The 13451-nt window shown below is 50.6% G+C and overlaps 2 protein-coding genes and 1 long non-coding RNA gene across 10 annotated transcripts; 2 read left to right on the forward strand and 1 right to left on the reverse strand.

Moving 5' to 3' along the window:
- Positions 1–18: 18 nt before the first annotated feature.
- LOC309850700 lies at positions 19–2447 on the forward strand. The gene is made up of 3 exons (XR_014304409.1): positions 19–543; positions 2060–2216; positions 2313–2447. It is a non-coding gene; the product is annotated as an uncharacterized lncRNA (long non-coding RNA).
- TMA7 (translation machinery associated 7 homolog) lies at positions 2441–4567 on the reverse strand. The gene is made up of 4 exons (XM_082704927.1): positions 4409–4567; positions 4271–4326; positions 4101–4188; positions 2441–2651 (listed from the first exon to the last, which is right to left on the reverse strand). The coding sequence occupies exons 1-4, from the start codon at positions 4422–4424 to the stop codon at positions 2617–2619; spliced, it is 195 nt and encodes a 64-aa protein (XP_082561053.1). The 5' UTR covers positions 4425–4567; the 3' UTR covers positions 2441–2616.
- Positions 4565–13043, forward strand: CCDC51 (coiled-coil domain containing 51). Of its 8 annotated transcripts, XM_082704413.1 has the most exons (5): positions 4592–4643; positions 9030–9151; positions 10093–10412; positions 11416–11580; positions 12054–13043. In XM_082704413.1, the coding sequence occupies exons 3-5, from the start codon at positions 10140–10142 to the stop codon at positions 12807–12809; spliced, it is 1194 nt and encodes a 397-aa protein (XP_082560539.1). In that variant the 5' UTR covers positions 4592–4643; positions 9030–9151; positions 10093–10139; the 3' UTR covers positions 12810–13043. The 8 variants fall into 8 exon arrangements, with proteins under 8 accessions (XP_082560537.1, XP_082560541.1, XP_082560539.1 ...); XM_082704411.1 differs by lacking the exon at positions 9030–9151 and having other exon boundaries at positions 4565–4643; XM_082704415.1 differs by lacking the exon at positions 9030–9151 and having other exon boundaries at positions 4568–4643; positions 10214–10412.
- Positions 13044–13451: the final 408 nt, after the last annotated feature.

Here is a 13451-nt window from a genome sequence, read left to right on the forward strand (position 1 = left end):
CCCTGACATTCACACGTACACTTGTGAATCGTGACAGGCAGCGTTCAGGGGTTTGGTCTCTATGACTTCGCTGTTTTCCTCCCGCCGGACTCACCTCTCACATACCCAGAGGTCCTCTTGAGGAGGCGTCTGGGAGAGTGGAGTTGGACGGAGTATGAATACAACTTTTGTGAGGAGGTATCTTTGAGAAGAGTTAATGTTTTGAGTGTGTGTATTTAAGATAGGTCTGGAGAAGAAAGGTCACAGAGAAGGGGTGATCCTGAGAAGAGTGTGCCTGTTTTGGAGAGTGTGGGAACTAACTCTTCAGGCTGTTGGCATTCATTCATTTCTCTGAGAGCGCCTGAGTGGTTTTGTCTTAAGCGCGGGTCATAAATGGACGAGGAGGCTCAGGAGGTCAAGAGACCTCTTGACCCTTGCCCCTTGAAAGTGGCACCTGGGCTGCCCTCCAGTTTGAGTGGGAGTGACTGACTTAGCAAGGAGACTGGCATACAAGTCTCCTCAGACGAGAATACAACACTGACATGGAAGCCACACAAATGCCAGGTAGGTGTTCTCTGTGGCAAAGAGAGGTTAAGCAGGACTTGGGCACCTGACAGGGTATTATTGGGGAGCAGTAGTGTGCAGGACAGTTAGCGGGTACAGGGTATTAGAGAGTAACAGAGGTAAGACTCTACTGTTGCACACTCAGTACCAAACTTAGGTTTTAAGTGTCCTATGAATGTTTATGGAAACAGTGAATGAAGGGGAGATGGTTGTCGGGGTGTAGATCTTGAATATCAGAGTTTAGTTTTTGAGACAACTAGTAGGTTCCCTCAGTAGGCCCAAATGTTGAACACTTTTCTTAATTATGGCAGGTCTCTGGTCTTATGAAGAAAGGATTGTCCTTCGTTTGTCAGGAAGGATTAGGTTCCACCAGAGTAGCAGGCAGCGGCGTGGTGTTGTGCTGGATCTTGGGGGTTGTTCTCAGCACAGCGTGCTGGCACTTGATCTTGGGAGTTCTTCTCAGCCCCACAGGGAATGCCAGAAGTCCAGAGTGTGCTGGCTGTGCAACTTTCCAGAAGTGGACCAAGGAGGGCCCCTCCTTATTAATATCAAGTACCTTAGTCATAAAACGGGCTTCAATCTATTAAAAAACCTTTTCCAGTTTTGACTTAGCAAAATCTGACTAGTTCTAGAGCCCTTCTTGAAAACAGGCTATTAGAGAAAGATGAGCACTATTAGCATAATTTCCAGTGATATGAAGAGCTTGGAGGGGAAATCCAGACTTGTGCCACTGAATTGTTCCAATATATATGCATTTAGCCTCTGCCTCCTCCAGTTTACTCCTCCTGGAGTCAAAGGTGATCATCAACAAATATAAAGAGAAAAAAATAAAGGTAACAGACAACAGGGACCACCACTTTATAGACAGTGGTAAGGGAAAAGCTCACTACTGTGATGTTTGAATTCTCTAAAGGAAGAGAGGCAGTCTCCAGTATACACAAGTGACAGGCAGAAGGAAGAGTTAGTAAGAACAGTGAGTCAGCTTGCTTACAATGTAGACCATTGTGGCTCAAGATGATCAGGGGATGAATGGTATCAGAAGGTAGGGAGTGGCAGCCACATGCCTGACTGGTCATTGTGGGGACTCAATTTTGCCCTAAGAAGCCACTGAGTTCTGAGCCAAGAAGAGACAAAGTATAACTTTGTGGTTTAGCAGGGATACTCTGCAGCCTGAATGAAGGTTAAACTGTAGGGGAGAAAGGGTAGGGGACAGGAAGACAAATGTGGATGTGACCACAATAACCCAGGTGAGGGATTTTAGGTCAGAATGGGGTGTGTGGGGGGTGATACTGGAAGAAGTATGCAGAGGCCATATTTAATTTGCTGATGGGTCAAATGTGGGGTTTAAAGCATGGGAACCTAGGAAGGACCTTTCTGAAGCCCTAGTGTAAATGCAGACCTGGAGGCTTCAGAGTAAGCTAGGTTCTTAGGAACTTTCAGAATCTTTCTCCTTTCCCATTTTATTCCCTTTATAATGCATATTGTATGTATTAATGTTGCTTCTCTCCCATAACAGAGAAGTTCCTTGACAACAGGAATTGCCCTCTGGCACACGTGCAGCATGTAATTAGTGGACACCTGACTTGAAAGATGAATAATCCCATTACAACAAATGGACTGTATCATTGCAACATGGATGTCCTCATAGAAAGAGAACTTTTTTCCTCCCCAAAGTACAAATTCGTTCATTAACCTCATGTAATATATTCCATCAGGCATACAATGATACAAAAACAATAACCACTTCAAATGCATTGGTTTAATTCCAGGTGACACGGAGTTCAGGATAGAACCAAGACTGAAGAGCACACATTGGCAGGATTCCTGGCTAGGTTCACTCTGACCTCAGAACTAACACAGAAATGACTGAGTGACAAAAAATAAAGAGAATATGAGCCACTGTATGATTGTTTTATTTATTTTTTTTACAAAAGTTTATTCTTAAATGTACAACAGGATCTAAGACAACACTTCATTCCAGCTATAGATAGCAACAGATGCCATGACAGGGAATCCAGATGTTTAAACAGGAATGGAATTAAGGATCATCATTGCCTCGGGCACAAGAACAGCTTACTTTTTGCCAGATTTCTTAATTCCACCTGTGGCTGCAAAAGGAAAAAAAAGTCTCAGCTAAGGAAAAATATACTCTTTATGGCAGAAGTGCCGGGGGTCTGATATGGATCCTAGAAAGGCTCAGCTCTTGTGCCGGATAATCTTTTTGATACAAGCATGCACAGGGCTTTACCAACAGTCTATGTGGGATAATACTTGAATGAGGATGAGGGAGGGGCACAAATAATGGCTGTGCACTGACCTCGACCTACACTATTAAATATTTCACACACTGGCTCATTTAATCCCCATCCCCCATCAACCCATTTTCCAAATAATGAAATCTCAGGGAGGTGTTGTTCAAAGATATAGGCTGGTCTACAACAAATCCAAGATTCCACCTTGGGCAGTCTGATGTCCAATTCCACTTTCTCAACTGCCACATTACACATTACTAGATTATGATTCTGGGGTGTGGTTATTCAGTATCTTTATTTTATTCAATTTACATTTGACTATTTGGCACACATAAATAACTTAAAAAATAGTTACAAAATTAAATATGCCTAACGCAATAATGAAGATCCTAAATGTCTGACAAAATGAACCTTTAAAAAATGAGAGCTTCAGTGAAAAACAAGTAGTATAGGATTTCACTAAAGACTGACATTATCCCTATACACAATCACAGATTAAAGGAAAGTACAAAATACCTCACGATCCAAAAAGGAATCACAATACCTAGATCTCAGCACTGTGAATCAAACCAAATGCACTGGAATAGAAGCCTTGCGAAGCCCTGGACAACAACACTCCCACCATTCTAGCCTCCACCAGGGCACGGGGTGGCTGAGTGGTCCCATAGGGCACAAATAACTACAGAAGAAACTGTTAACTAGGTTTGACGAATGTAAACAGCATCTATGAAGCACAGAAAAGTATTTGGGCTGTTGGGCTTGAAAAATCTTTTGGTATGTAAGCGATTCTTTCTACATAATGAAAAGAGGCAGAATGGTTGGTGGGGGAATTAGATTAAAAAAGCATATAGCACAATAACACATTAATAAGCTTGGGCTCTATGTTTAGGCGCACCCGTAAGTGAAGACTCAGGATGCAAAAGAATTTACTAGAATTAACAATATGAGCGATGAAGTCAAGAAATGTTTTAAGCAAAAACAGTGAAATACGAATTTGGGGCAAGAACTAGCGGACAATATTTGGAAATTCAACTCTACGACTTTGTGTCTAAGGTACATGAATTTCGGTATTTCCATTTCTGCCGCTTCCCCAGAGACAGACCAGACTGCCTGGAAGAAAAGGGATTTCATTTCCAAAGCTGGTCTGGCTCCCTCCCCTTCCCGCTGCTGCGAATCGAAGCCTGGCGGGGTCGGTCCGCCGTAGCGGACGCTAGGACCTCACCAATGAGGCAGGAAATGGACCAGGCTGATTGATGCTCAGAGCGTTAGCCCAGCTTGAGCTCACTCCACTCGGCCCTCACTTACCCAGGGGACCCTTCCCCGCGGCCTTCGCTTTTAGCTCCTCGAGTTTCTTCTGCTCCTCCTTCTGTTTCTGCTTGAATGCCTTATCTTCCTAGGGAGAGGCAGACAGGGTTCACGCCAGGCAAATTTCCCAGTCCCTCCGCACCCACCCACGCCTCCGCGCTCGCCCTCACCTCGTCCATCTCCTTGGCCTGTTTCTTGGGCTGCTTCAGGGGCTTCTTCTTGCCACCTGTGGGCGACACAAGCATGCTCAGTTCAGTCCCCACCGGGCCCTGTCCCTCTCTGCCCTGCCACCACCCCCGCACACTCACCTTCGCGGCCGGACATGGCGCCTGCCGCCCCTTCCCCAGACCCTGCCACCGGAAGCGGAGCTCCCCTTCCCACCCCCGGCGCCTATACTTCTACGCGAGCCCTCTGATTGGCTCCTAGTCAGGAAGCTTCCCTCCCGCTGCCGGAAGCAACTCTGGGGGCGGGCATTAAAGGGTCAGAGATCTACTGAGTGGCGGGCCCTCTGTTTGGGTTGCAGTTCCCGTGTTGGGTCGCCAGGTACGAGGTCGGGGTTGGCTTGCCGGAGGAGGGTCCGGAAGCCAGGAGGGGTGCTTAACCGGAAGGTGCTAGGCCTGGAACCGTGCAGGGGGAAAGCATTGGGGGTAGAACGAAGGGCGCGTGCTGAAGCCGTGAAGTTCCGCGCGTTCCTGGAACCGAGGAAAGGACGCGTGGGTGGAGAGAGATCGGAGGGAGGTGACAGAAATGTGGGCGGGGGCTAGATCTCTGGTCGTAAAGTTTTGGAAACCACCGGAAGGAGTTTGGATTTTATCATAGAGCCGGCTTATGACTTTTTGCAAATTCTGTTAATTCATTTAGTACTTTTTTGTTGAGTATGTACTATATGCAGATAGTATTATAGGCACTGAAGATGCAGCAGTGAACAAAACAATGCCTACCCTGGCAGAGCTGATGTTCTAGTGGGTGAGACAGCCCTTAAGCAAAGTAAGTAAGTGAAACATATCGCAGGTCATGTACGTACGTGCATGGAGAAAAATAAAGCAGACAAAGTGGGTAGCGTGCTGGGATGGGAGGGCATGGCAGTGACATTTGAGCAGGACTTGGAAAAGAGAAGGGAGCAAACTGCAGATAGCAAGCCGCTGATGTGAAGATCCTGCTGTGGGGATAGCCTCATGTGTTCCAGCAACACCAAGAAAGTCCATGCGTGGTAATTACCTGAAGGATGTGCTAGCTAACTTTATTGTGGTACATGTTTAGTAATTTATATATCTATCAAGTGTATTGAGTCATCGCGTGTGTATCTTAAACTTACACAGTGCTATATACCATTTATATGTCAATAAAGCTGGGGGGAGTAAGGTCCATATGATTGGAGGAGAATGAGAAGATTGAGAGCCAGGAAGTGGATTCCCTGGAGACCATGGAAAGAATTCCTTTTACATTAAGATAGATGAGAAACCATTGGAAAGTTTGAGCAGAGAGAGACATGGTTTGGGTTGTGTGTGTGTGTGTGTGTGTGTGTGTTTAAGATTTTATTTATTTATTTGAGCAGAGAGCCCGATGCGGGCCTCGGTCCCAGGATGCTGAGATCATGACCTGAGCTGAAGGCAGAGGCTTTAACCCACTGAGCCACCCAGGTGCCTGGGTTGTGTTCTGAAAGGACTACTGACTGCTTTGTTCACCATAGACTGTAGGGGCTAGAGTAGAAGCAGGGAGACATGTTAGTCACTAGGACAAGGTGGTAGCAGTGGCAAGGATAAGGGGGGGGGGATTTTGTTTTTAGAAAGGAAGTAGCATCTGCCAATGAATTGGATATGAGGTGGGAGAGAAGGATGTCGGGTGATTTGAGGATTTTGGTCTGATTTGGACTTGAAGTTTCCATCAACCAAGATGGAGAAGGCTGTGGAAAAGGCAAGTTGGAAAGGGAAGTTAAGATCCCCAGTCTTCTAAGCAGGGATGTGGATTAAGCAGCTAGGTAAACGAGCCTGGAATCTACAGGAGAGGTCTGGGCTGGAAAAATCAGAGCATAGTTGATAGTTTTTTAAAGTAATGGCTTTGGCAGGGGGGAAGGGTGGGGGGGCACTTGGCTGGCTCAGTCAGTGGAACGTGTGACTCTTAATCTTGAAGTCATGAGTTTGACCCCCACGTTGGATATAGAGATTACTTTTTTTAAAAAGCAATAGTTGGGGCACCTGGATGGCTCAGTGGGTAAAGCCTCTACCTTCGGGTCATGGTCTCAGTCAAGGTCTCAGGTCATGGTCTCAGTGTCCTGGGATCAAGCCCCGCATCAGGCTCTCTGCTCAGCAGGGAGCCTGCTTCCCCCCTCCACCCCGCCAGCCTCTCTGTCTACTTGTGATCTCTCTGTCAAATAAATAAATAAAAATCTTAAAAAAAAAAAAAGTAATAGTTTTATCGAGATACAACTTACATACCATACAATTCACTTATTTAATGTGTACAGTTCAGTGGTTTTAGTGTATTCACAGTGTTGTTCAACCATCACTATAATTAATTTAATAACATTCTAGTAGATGGCTTTTAAAGACATGGGACTGGATGAGAGAGGAGTCCGAGGACCCTGCCCTGCAGCACTCTATGTGGAGAGGTTCAGGAGATGAGTGGGGCCGAGTGTAGAAGGTATTTCAAGGAGGAAGAAGGTGGCATGAGTCCCAGGCTGCTGATAGGCCAAGTAAGAGGAGGATTGAGATCTGATCACTGGATTTAGTAATGTGGACGTGACCTGGACAAAAGCATTTCCAGTGGCATGGTCATTTCGAGGGCTGCATCAGAGAGGGCTTTCAGAGAGGATGGGAGAAGAGGAACTGGAGAGAGCAAGTGCTCACAATCCATCAAGGAGTTTGGCTGTACAGAGGGGCAGAGAAGTGGAGCTATTGCTGGAGGGATGTTTGATCAATTAGTAGTGTCAGCTGGGGAGGGTGCACGGGACCTGGGGCACAGCTTGGTCTACCTAGAGCATGAATTCTTCATCCTGAAGAGCAAGAGAGAAGGTGGAAACTGGACAGACACTGGCAGGTGGGAAGGTACGGTAGGAGATTAGAGAAGTTGTCTTCCAATTTTTAAGTATTGTCTTAGTGAAAAATGAAGCAAGTCATCAGCTGCATGTGAGGAAGAGGTACAGGTGATGGAGGTTCTTAGGATGGGCAGTTGGTAGGAGACGGTCACCTGGGTAGAACTGGAGAATTGATTTGGATGGGCAAGGTTCTGAACTTGGCCCTCAAGACCCTTGTTAAAGTGGCCTCTGTTTACCTCTTCAGCCTCTCCTCTGCCCACTCTCCTTTCCTCTGCTGTCTTCCAGCTACACCGGCTGCCTTTTAGGTTTTAGATGACCCCATATACCTCTCCACTATGCCCCCTCTGGCAGGGACACCTTACCTGTGCTGACTGAGGGCCTGTGAGATGTTTGAGTCGGGAGAGGCTGGGTGGGTGAGAGGAGGGACTGGAACAGAGGAACAGCTTGAGTCCTTTCCTCACACAGCAACGTCTCTGCTGTGACCAAGCTTATGTTGTAGCGAGGGGCTTGGCAACATGCGAAGAAGGCAAATATGTGTCTGATGGAGACAGATAAACCTGGTGGCCCAGGAGGAAATGGTCAAGGAAGGCTTTGCCATGAGGTGGATGTCTGAGCCAAGACCTAGAAGTCAGGGTGAGCCTCCTGGAGCTGAGGAGGAAGCAGCAGGGTTGGGTTTCGCGTGTTTGGGTGCCTGTAGCGGAGGTCAGGGGCAGAGAGGGGGAAGGGGATGACGGTCAAGAGGAGCGGGGCTTATTGCCCACTGGCGGGACTGGTGTTCATAGCAAGTGAGATGGGAGCTGTCGGGGGTGCAGGGGGGCTTGAACCGAGGCTATGCAATGATGAATTAACAGAGCCTCAGACTGTGAGCAATGGCTCTGAGCAGCAGGGAGGAAGAAGCCAGGACAGACAGAAGGACGTAGCTGTCATCGCCGCCAGGGTTGGGTGACCCTCCTGGCTTCCAGGAGTGGGCGGCTGGTAGAGGAGGAGCTGAGAAAGGAGGCTGAGAAGGTTGGAGGAAGCTGAGAGGGGTAGTGACTTCAAAAAGACAGGGTGTTGAAAGCTGCAGAGATTTGGAGAAGAAATCTGGGAAGCGCTTGCTGAATCCGGCAAGGTAGAAATTTTGTGGGGTTGGAGGGGCAGGGAGCAGCCTTGAGGTGGCATGAGATCAGGTTAGAATGGGGGCAAAGGAAGTAGTGACAGCTGAGGTGGACACCTTTCTGGTGAGTTGCTGAAAAGGACGGGGCTGTGCTTGGTGGTGCTGCAAGTCTGTGTGCTTTGCTTTGCTCTGGAGTCCACCCACAGAATTGTGGGGTCACAGCTCAGTGCAGTGGGTGCTGGCCTTGAGGCCTCCCAGGCTAGCTCAACCCCTGGGTCATGGATGTTGTATGCTTTCTCGGGCCTTAGGGATGGGGTCCTGTAGTTAGGGGGCGGCACCAGCTTGGAAGCAGTGTCACAGCAATGTCCCTTTCTGTGGCTCTCAGCTCAGACCCGCTTTGGGCAGGAGGCATGTCCCTACTCAAGCAACTTTGTTTTCTAGAAGGCCTGAGCTTCTCCAAGCACAGCACAGAGGGAGGAGGCTGGGATGCTGTGGGCTGATCTCCGTTACATCCGCAAGCCACTTTCTTCATCCCTGGAGCTTCTCCAGTCTTCTGTCCACAGCTCCTACTGCTTTTCTCTCTGGCCTGGTTGTTTGGCCACTAGGTGTCACTCTTACAGCCAGAGTCAATACTTGAGGGCTGGGGTGGGGGGCGCTGGCCAGGGGAGGGAGTGCTGGCCCAGGTTGCTGGGAGCATGGGTCACCTGACCTGGCCTCTCTGGGGGTCCTCAGCGTCCTGGCTGCTCTTGGGATTAGGCAAGGACTGACTGGGTAATGGGAGTCTCCCTGTGCTCTTTAGGTAACAAGAAGTGGGTGTCTTGGGGCCCATGCATCAAAGCAAGGTTGAAAAGAGAAAGATTAAAGAAACCTAACCTGTAGAGCATGACTGAGGTTGGAGAGGCGGGAGAAAGCTTACAGAAGGTGAGGATTGTGACATGGAGCTGGGAGCCTGGACAGCCTAGGCTCAGAGCACATAGGAGAAGGGCTCATGTGAACCTAAGAAAAGCTCTCCTCTGTAAAGAGATCTGGGCGTTTTGTTTTGTTTCCTTTTTCTCCTGGAATTACCTTTTCAGAGGACTGCCGAGGAGGGAGTTTTCTGCCTTGGGATATGAACAACCTGTGTCCTCGAACATAGAGCAAAACTCTGCTTCCCCAGTGCTGTGGCCGCCCTTGGTGTCTGGACTGTTGGTTTTTTTTCTTTTTTTTTTTAAAGATTTTATTTATTTACTTGACAGACAGAGATCACAAGTTTGCAGAGAGGCGGGGAGAGAGAGAGGGGGAAGCAGGCTTCCCGCAGAGCAGAAAGCCCAATGTGGGGCTCGATCCCAGGACTCTAGGATCATGACCTGAGCCGAAGGCAGAGGCTTTAACCCACTGAGCCACCCAGGTGCCCCTGGACTGTTGGTTTTGATGGCCTTTTACGGAGATCTTTCCCTGAAACCCCCCTCAGTTCCAGTTTCCCGGGAGTCTTTATGAACCTCCGTGGGGTTTTGTCAGCATGGGCACAGCTCAGGTTTGAGAATTTGCTTTGACATTAGCAGACAACCGGGCACCAGGCTTCTCATCGGAGTCGCAACAGAGACCTGGGGGATGTGGGGAAGCGGGTGGAATGGGAGCGTCTGAGGGAGGTGGAAGGCATGATCTCCCAAATATCGTCTTCCCTGCCCTGTTCTCCCCTGAGTTGTCTGGGAGCACCCATGGCTGTAGTGGCTGCAGTCCCCCGGCACAACGGAGTAACGCTCAGTTTGGACTCCTCTACTGATATTTGTTCAGAACTGCCCCTGGGCCCTACAGTCTGAGTCTGACTCAGGCCCAGCCTTTCTCAGCTGGGAGCTGATCTGTCTGTCGTCCCCCCACCACAGATCTCCTGAGGACAGGGCGCAGCACCGCATTTACCACTCGGCACGTCATGGGTGTGCGCCGCGTGCTGGTGCGGAGAGGCCTCCTTGGAAGGGACCTCTTCATGACCAGGACTTTCTGCAGCCCAGGCCCTCGCCAGCCCAGAGAGAAAGAACCTGAGGAGGTGGCCCTGGGGCTGTACCACCGCCTCACCGCCCTGGGAAGAGCCCTGGGGCACGACATTCGGCAGCGAGCGTCCTCCACGGCCACGACCTTGTGGGACAGATATGAAGAGTTTGTCGGACTCAATGAGGTTCGCGAGGCCCAGGGAAACGTGACCGAGGTGAGGAGGGAAGTTGGGGTGCTGGGCCCTGCCTTCTAACTTGGGAAATGTGGCCTGAGGTTTCTGCCAGATCATCACCAGCCACACGGTCCTGGGAGGCCATGCCCTCATTTGCCTTTTCTCAAACGAATACTATTCACAGAGGGATTTGACTCGTGTCTCACGTGACACCTGGGTTTGATAGCTCCACCTGGGGTGGAGCTCTCTGTGTAACCATGTTCTCCTACCCTGAAAAAGGGTTTCTGTGTACCGGTCAGTCTCCAGCCATTGATATCCATTGTGTTAGGCCAGTGGACACTTCCCACGTGGGCTCTTCGGGGTTGTTGAGGACGTTACGGTGTCCTCAAAGCCCTGTGTGGAATTAGAACAGCCCCGGTGAAGGTATAGGCCCAGGGCCAGGGCAGCATCATACGCTGAGCTGGAAAGAGCTGCCTGTGGCAGCCGTTGGTGGCAGTGGAAACTCCTTCTGTCACCTCTGTTCCTGCTCCTGCCTAGTGCATACCAGGCTAGTGAAGAGGCAAGAATCTGGGGTTGGTGGGAGGTTTTGAGGCACCCTACTGTCTCTCCCCCTGGAGGTCGTGACCTTGCTGAGCTGGCGTTTCTGGGTCTGTAACATGGAGACATGGAGGTCACGGCCCTGCCTCGTTGTGAGATCCAGCTAAGATAACGTACGTGGAGCAGCTCAGGAACCTTGGTTCCACTTCTTTATGGTTTGCATCAGACAAGAGTTGGCTGGATTTTGTGTGTAGTGTTCCTTATTTCCCAGTTTCTCAGGAGCACGTTATTTCTACTTGAATGGATAAATCTGCAGATTCTGATGGGTGTGGCCCCGGGGCTGCACTTTGAGGACTGCTGGGTGAGCCAGGATTTTGTGTCTGAGGGACTCCTTTCTACCCTTTCACACCGACACCCCACTCACCTCAGCCACAGCTTGTTGGGCACGGAGCTGAGCCTGTGTGGGTATGGAGGGAAGCGCAAACGGCCTCCCTCGTTCCCTCTGCAGGCAGAGAAAGTGTTCATGGTGGCGCGAGGGCTTGTCCGAGAGGCTCGGGAAGACTTGGAAGTTCACCAGGCCAAGCTGAAGGAGGTGAGGGACCGCTTGGACCGCGTCTCCAGAGAGGATAACCAGTACCTAGAACTGGCTACGCTGGAGCACAGGATGCTGCAGGTACAGGCAGCTCGGGAGGCAGCCCCTCCTCTCCGGGCAGGGGCCCTGGCCTGGCAGGTCATGGAGGGGCAGGGTGGGAACACTCACTAGCCTGTGGTCAGAGGTCTGGTGAGGAGGTAAACCTCCTCACTGAGCCCCAGGCTTCTGGACCCTATCCACCAACTTCGTCCTGGAGTTAGCAGTCCAGGGCAGTATAACCTGGGTCCCACGGAGGGAGCACCGTGGAGGGACTGGCCCAGAGAGGACATTCTGTAGACCCAGCACTGCTGGGTTAGAAGGTAGTACGGCTCATCTTGACCACCCGCCATTGCTTTGCTCCCTGTCCTGACCAGGTTTACTCTGCCTTTGGTCACCCAGTGGGTTTACGGAGCAGGGGTCTGTGCTGGGCTGAGGTTGGGCCCCAGGAGCGTCTGCTCGTAGCTGCTGCTGCAGGGCCCCCTTGCTGCTGTGTAACACAGCTTTTGCTTCTGCAGGAGGAGAAGAGGCTTCGTGCAACCTATCTGCGTGCCGAAGACTCAGAGCGAGAGAAGTTCTCCCTCTTCTCTGCGGCTGTGCGGGAAAGTCACGAGAAGGAGCGCACTCGAGCTGAGAGAACCAAGAACTGGTCCCTCATTGGGTCAGTCCTGGGGGCCCTGATTGGCGTGGCTGGCTCCACCTATGTGAATCGGGTGCGGCTACAGGAGCTGAAGGCCTTGCTCTTAGAGGCGCAGAAGGGCCCTCTGAGCCTCCAGGAGGCCATCCGAGAACAGGCATCCAGCTACTCTCTCCAGCAGAGGGACCTCCACGACCTCATGGTAGACCTAAGGGGCCTGGTACGAGCTGGGCCTGGGCAGAGCCCTGGGGCCCAGGCAGGTACTTCCCCCACCCGAGACAGAGACACAGATGTCCTTTCAGCCGCCTTGAAAGAGCAGCTCAGCCATTCCAGGCAGGTCCGTTCCTGTCTAGAGGGTTTACGAGAGCGGCTTGATGGCTTGGAAAAGACGTTCAGCCAGACGGCTGAGGTGGTTCAGCTTGCAAAGGCTGCGGTGCATCCGGGCCTGGTGGAGCCAGCAGATGGGGCTCTGCCGGGCTCCTTGCTGGAGCAGGGAAACATGATCCTGGCACTGTCGGGCATGGAGCAGAGGTTAGAAGCCCAGGTCAACAGGAACACCATCTACAGCACGCTGATCACCTCTGTGACATTTGTGGCCGTGCTGCCTGTGCTCTACATGCTGTTTAGGGCCAGCTAGCCCCTGGACCCTCCTCCAGAGGCCCCGAGGGGATAGGTGTGGCTGTGGATTTAGAGAATCCCAACGATGAAGTGAGCCTTTGGGGCGCACGCAGCCTCACCCTGAGGCTGAGCACGATCTCTGTGGCTGACCAGTGGGCATACTTTGCTTTCTAGAAAATGCTTCCTTATGTTAACTATCAAAACTCTATGCTAATATCCAATTAAAATGTCTTTGGGTTTGTGTTACTTAAAGTAATTTACATCAGACAGAGTTTTTCTTGTTCAAGACAGATTTGGGATTTGAGGGTTGGTCCTGGAATTACGGTAATCCCCCCCACCCCTCCCTTTTAGTTCCTCTCTCACCTCCTCTTGGTCTCGTCCTCACTTCAGGACCCTATTGGATGTACTTACCCTTGAGGCCTGGGTATTTGTTTTGGATTGCCTGGCCTGGCCTCTGCTTGCCTGACCTTCCTGTGTCAGATAGCCTGGGGGGTTCCAGTGAGTGGAATCTGGTACACTCACTGCTGACCGTGGTTTCTGCTGTTTCTGGATTACTTTCTCTGCAGGGGTGGGGAGAACCTTCTGGTTCTAACACTGGAGGGACGATCAGAAGGAGGGGGGTAGGGATCAGGGAAATGGTTGATAAATATTGATGGGGACA

Source organism: Mustela nivalis, assembly GCF_964662115.1.
Source record: "Mustela nivalis genome assembly, chromosome: 1".
In the NCBI taxonomy this organism is placed as follows: Eukaryota; Metazoa; Chordata; class Mammalia; order Carnivora; family Mustelidae; genus Mustela; species Mustela nivalis.

Bases quoted from the DNA above. Each gene is read 5' to 3' on its own strand.
- TMA7 (XM_082704927.1), bottom strand. The intron at 4,189-4,270 runs GTGAGGGCGAGC...GCCTCTCCCTAG, and splicing joins AGGCCAAGGAGATGGACGAG to GAAGATAAGGCATTCAAGCA. The intron at 2,652-4,100 runs GTAAGTGAGGGC...TTCCTTTTGCAG, and splicing joins CGCGGGGAAGGGTCCCCTGG to CCACAGGTGGAATTAAGAAA.
- CCDC51 (XM_082704409.1), top strand. From the start codon at position 6,868: ATGGTCATTTCGAGGGCTGCATCAGAGAGGGCTTTCAGAGAGGATGGG. The intron at 7,145-10,092 runs GTACGGTAGGAG...CCCCCACCACAG, and splicing joins AGACACTGGCAGGTGGGAAG to ATCTCCTGAGGACAGGGCGC. The intron at 10,413-11,415 runs GTGAGGAGGGAA...TTCCCTCTGCAG, and splicing joins CCCAGGGAAACGTGACCGAG to GCAGAGAAAGTGTTCATGGT.